This window comes from Arachis ipaensis, chromosome B04 (genome assembly GCF_000816755.2).
Source record: "Arachis ipaensis cultivar K30076 chromosome B04, Araip1.1, whole genome shotgun sequence".
Lineage (NCBI taxonomy): Eukaryota > Viridiplantae > Streptophyta > Magnoliopsida > Fabales > Fabaceae > Arachis > Arachis ipaensis.
Window position 1 is genome coordinate 103,288,784 of NC_029788.2, and position 4,751 is coordinate 103,293,534.

The following is a 4,751-nucleotide window of genomic DNA, read 5'->3' on the forward strand; positions in this document are numbered from 1 at the left end:
TGAATGAGAGTGACGATGTGACGTCGCTTGGGTCACTAATCTTGGCGAGGTTAGCAACCCCGCTATGGTGAAAATAGCCATGAACCCACCTTGGTTGGCCAAGTCAAGGATGCACCTCTCACTCTCAAAGAGCCTAGAGAAAAATAAGCACACAACTTATTTAAAATTCAAAACAATTTCAACTCCTTTTTATAAACAAATAGTACATGAGTTATTTATACTAATGAGAAAAGAAAAAACCTCTATGACTTAAGCAATGTGGGACTAATAGATGATACAAAGTTCACTATCCTAAGCAATACGGGACTTGTTTTCCCTTATTACAAGTAATTAATATAATTGACCTACTAACTCTACTTGCTCCCGCATCATTCTCCCGGGGTTACAAAGAACTCTTGCGTGAAAATACTTGTGACAGCAGATAATCTCATTGATGAATTCACACCAAAAGATTCTATTGGTGACTCCACACCAAAGACTTGCACTCACAAATCATGTAAAATTTTACAAGACCCGTGGAAGCAGACAATCTCATTGACGAATCCACACCAAAAGATCTCATTAGTGAATCCACGCCAAAAACCTGCACCCACAAATCGAATTAAATTCTACTAAAGCAAGGTGTAGGCCGCGAAGACCGATCTTGCTCTGATACCAAAATGACATCGGGACGTTGCTTGGGTCACTAATCTTGGCAAGGTTAACAACCCCACTATGGTGACGTAGTTTAAATTCACCAATCTTGACGAGGTTAGCAACCCTACTATGGTAAAAATAGCATGAACCCACCTTGGTTGGCCAAGGCAAGGATGCACCTCTTACTCCTAAAGAGCCTAGAGAAAAATAAGCACACGGCTTATTTCATAATCAAAACAACTTCAACTTTTTTTCATAAACAAATGGTAGATGAGTTATTTATACTAGTGAGAAAAGGAAAAACCTTCATGACTTAAGTAATGTAGGACTAATAGATAACACAAAGTTCACTATCCTAAGCAATATAAGACTTATATTCCCTTATTACAAGTAACTAATATAATTGACCTACTAACTCTGCTTGCTCCCGCGTCATTTTCTCGGGATTGGAAAGAACTCTTGCTAAAAAGACTTGTGATAGCATATGTTTTCATTGGTGAATCCACACTAAAAGATTCTATTGGTGACTCCACACCAAAGACTTGCACTCACAAATAAGACAAAATTTTACAAGACCTATAACAGCAGACGATCTCATTGACAAATCCACACTAAAAGATCCCATTAGCGAATCTACGCCAAAAATCCACACCCACAAATTTAAAAAAATTCTACTAAAGCAAGGTGAAGGCTGCAAGGACGGAGCTTGTTCTGATACCAAACTGATGCCGAGATGTCATTTGGGTCACCAATCTTGGCGAGGTTAACAACCCCACTATGGTGACATAGTTTAGATTCACCGATCTTGGCAAGGTTAGCAACCCCACTATGGTGAAAATAGCCATGAACCCACCATGGTTGGCCAAGTCAAGGATGTACCTCTTATTCTCAAAGAGCCTAGAAGAAAATAAGCACACAACTTATTTCATATTCAAAACAACTTCAACTTTTTTTCATAAAAAAATGGTATATGAGTTATTTATACTAATGAGAAAAGGAAAAACCTTCATGACTTAAGTAATGTGGGACTAATAGATAACACAAAATTCACTATCCTAAGCAATATGGGACTTGTATCCCCTTATTACAAGTAACTAACATAATTGACTTACTAACTCTACTTGCTCTCGCGTCAGAGGGGGAAGAGGTAGGGTTCACACTTCAAATTTATGGCACAGTTACCGTTGATTTTACCATCGAAAAAATTCGACAATAACGTATTGCAGGTTGCCAAAAACAAAGCGTTTCACTAAGTGGGTTTATCGTCGGATTTTTCCGCCGGTAAATTGGACCCTAAAGGATGTGCCAATTTTTTTTGTTTTTCCTCCAATTATTACTGGCAACTTTACTGTCAAAATTGTAAATCTGCGGAAAATAATTTGACCTGACGAATTTGACGCCTAACACATAGGTAAATCAGCCGGTAAAGCCACGGCTACTCTGTAACGCTAAATCCGACGGCAAATTCGACGGTATTCACCATTTTTCTTGTAATGATATATTATTAGTATTAATAATTATAAAAAGCAATATATAATTGAATCAGTTCATTTAATATATGAGCTCAAATCAAGGCTCAAACTTGATTCACAAACTGATGAGCTCAGCTTTTTGAGCTATTAACGAGTTGGGTTCAAATTGGCTCACTAATTCGCTTGACTCATTTTCGAAATTTTTTTCTAGAATAAATTAAGAAAATTATTATTTCTAAAAAAAAAAACTATCAATATATTTTTTTAACTTTTATCAAATTTCGAGTACACAGTACCTAATTTGCGTTTTTAATGATTTCTTTGTCATAGTATTCGAAATGTGTACACGTATTTAAAATTGTGAATGGTCTACGTATTACACATTTTGATAGATAATTATTGTATTTATTTAATTTAAATATTAAAAAAGATAAACATTATATTTATTTAATTTAAATATAAAAAAATCTCACCTCACACTGCTGTATATATATCATTGGGTTTTATGACCGTTCATTTAGGTAGCGTTTGGTGGAGAGACAGAGACGGAAAGACTGAGACTGAGAGACAGAGACTAAGAGACAGGGATTGAAATAAATCTCAGTATTCTGTTTGGTGCAAAATGGGAGACAGGAATTGAAACAAGAATGAAACTCTAATTTAATTTGCACAAAGGGTAAAATTAGAATTAATTAATTGAAATGAAAGTATTTTAGATATAAAATGTTATTAAAGTTTCAGTCTCCATCTCTAGAAATTTTAGTCTCCTGTGTCCCTACTTTTTGGAGGTACTAAAATACTGAAATTTTAGAGACAGAGACAGAAATTTTAGTACCAGTCTCTGAACTAACAAACACAATACTAAGTCTCAGTCTCTCAATCTCTGTTTCAGTACCTCAAAACAAACGCTACCTAAGTGAATGGTTATTTTTATTAAGAGTGAGTGGTGTGTAAAATTCTTCTTTTCAATTTGCGTGTAAAGAGGAGAGGCAAGAAAAAAAAAATTAATGAAATGAGGTCTAGGGAACAGGGTAATTACCTTAAAGGTCATGAAAAAAAATTAATGAGGTCTAGAAAAAAAAAATTCTTCCTTATAAGGTCATGCATGGATTCATCCAAGTTTGATTTCTCACTAATATATTTCTCAGATTTTAGAGGTTTTATATGAATTAGGGTTTTAGTTCTTTTGTCATCTATTCTTTTTCTAACCATCTTAATACAACTCAAAGACAAAACGTGAAAGAATTATTTTCGAGTTGAACTTCAGAAGAAAAAAGAAACATGACAAAATACAAATAAAAGAAAAGCTTGTATATATATAGTATAAATTTTATACTAAAAATCCTTTGCTACTACTTTCCTCCAAACTCACAAAAAACTCTTAAGGGATGAAAATACCTAACTACTTTGACTAATAATGTCACCTTTTTAGTGGATTTACACAAACCTAATCTAATGCTAATGTTAGGGGGTGAGATCCAGATTCTTTGTACCTAGTACCACTATTACATATAGATAAATTGTTAATTCACTGTCCACTTATATATATAGAAAGAGACAATAGAAAAATATATAAATATATATAGTTATGTCAGATAAATTATATAATGTAAGTTACAAAATACATAATTTCTGACAGTAACCTCAAGATCTCAGTTAGAACTTTGTCCCATTCAGATTCTTAGATCCAAATTTGTAGTGGCCTTTTTCCCTTTCACCTTATTACAATGATCTTGTGGTGATGAGGATTGATGAGAGTGCAAAGAGAGTGATAGATTGCTATTAACTACAACTTCATGGTGTTCTTCTTCCTCCATCATCATCATGCTGCTTCTTCTTCCTAATTGCTTCTCATCATTAAAAACCACCCTTGAATTTAATTTAAGAGACAAGTCCAAATCAATATCACTATTTTCTGAAGCCTTTCTTTTCAAATTATTATTAGTATTAGTAGGCATGAAATCTTGAGCTCTAGGCTTTTCAATGTGACTGCTTATTAATCTATTGTTATTAGTATTCGTGCATAAAGATCCTTGGCCATTTCCAAATGATAGAAACTGATGATCTTTTTGTTCATGATGATGATGATGATGATGAGGATGGCTTGATGATTGTTCCCCAAAATTATGAGAAAAAATGCTATGATGATGAGTCAAATTGGCGTTCCTATGCGCCATGTTTTCATAGACACCAAGAGTAGCGGAAGCAACTCCATATCCATGACCATATCTGTTCACATTAAGAGTAGTAATTAACTAGTAAGAAATCAAGAAACTTTTTTGTTTCAGTATTTTGATGAAATAATAAAAAAACATTTGAGGGAATTTGAATTAATTAAATTAATTAATGTGGTGAAGCTAATGTGTGTATACCTATAGCTTTGAAGCATGGGAAGCTGGCTGAGATTATAAACATTATTTCTCTCTCCATTTTCTATTAGAAATCTATGATGATCAGCCATTACTACTGTCATATATATACACACATAATCAAATTCATTAGGTTTACAATTAAGCACAAATGTAATCCTAATTATTCATTGATAATCTTGCAAAGAATAATTAAAAAATTAAACTAAACATTTTATATATATGTACCTTGATGATTTGTGTCCTCTACCTTTTTGTTCCTGTACATCTGGAA

General features: G+C 33.5%; 1 protein-coding gene across 2 annotated transcripts in view; it reads right to left on the minus strand.

The window, feature by feature from the left end:
* Positions 3,678 to 4,751, minus strand: part of LOC107639699 (transcription factor LUX) — a 2,487-nt gene continuing 1,413 nt past the window's right edge. The window contains exons 3-5 of one of the 2 annotated variants that reach the window (XM_016343269.2): positions 4,706 to 4,745; positions 4,481 to 4,571; positions 3,678 to 4,337 (exon numbers count right to left, since the gene is read on the minus strand). In XM_016343269.2, the coding sequence (XP_016198755.1) occupies positions 3,782 to 4,337; positions 4,481 to 4,571; positions 4,706 to 4,745 (687 nt within the window). In that variant the 3' untranslated portion in view covers positions 3,678 to 3,781. Of the gene's footprint in view, positions 4,338 to 4,480; positions 4,575 to 4,705; positions 4,746 to 4,751 lie in introns of both variants that reach the window. The other variant, XM_016343268.2, reaches the window with a different exon arrangement.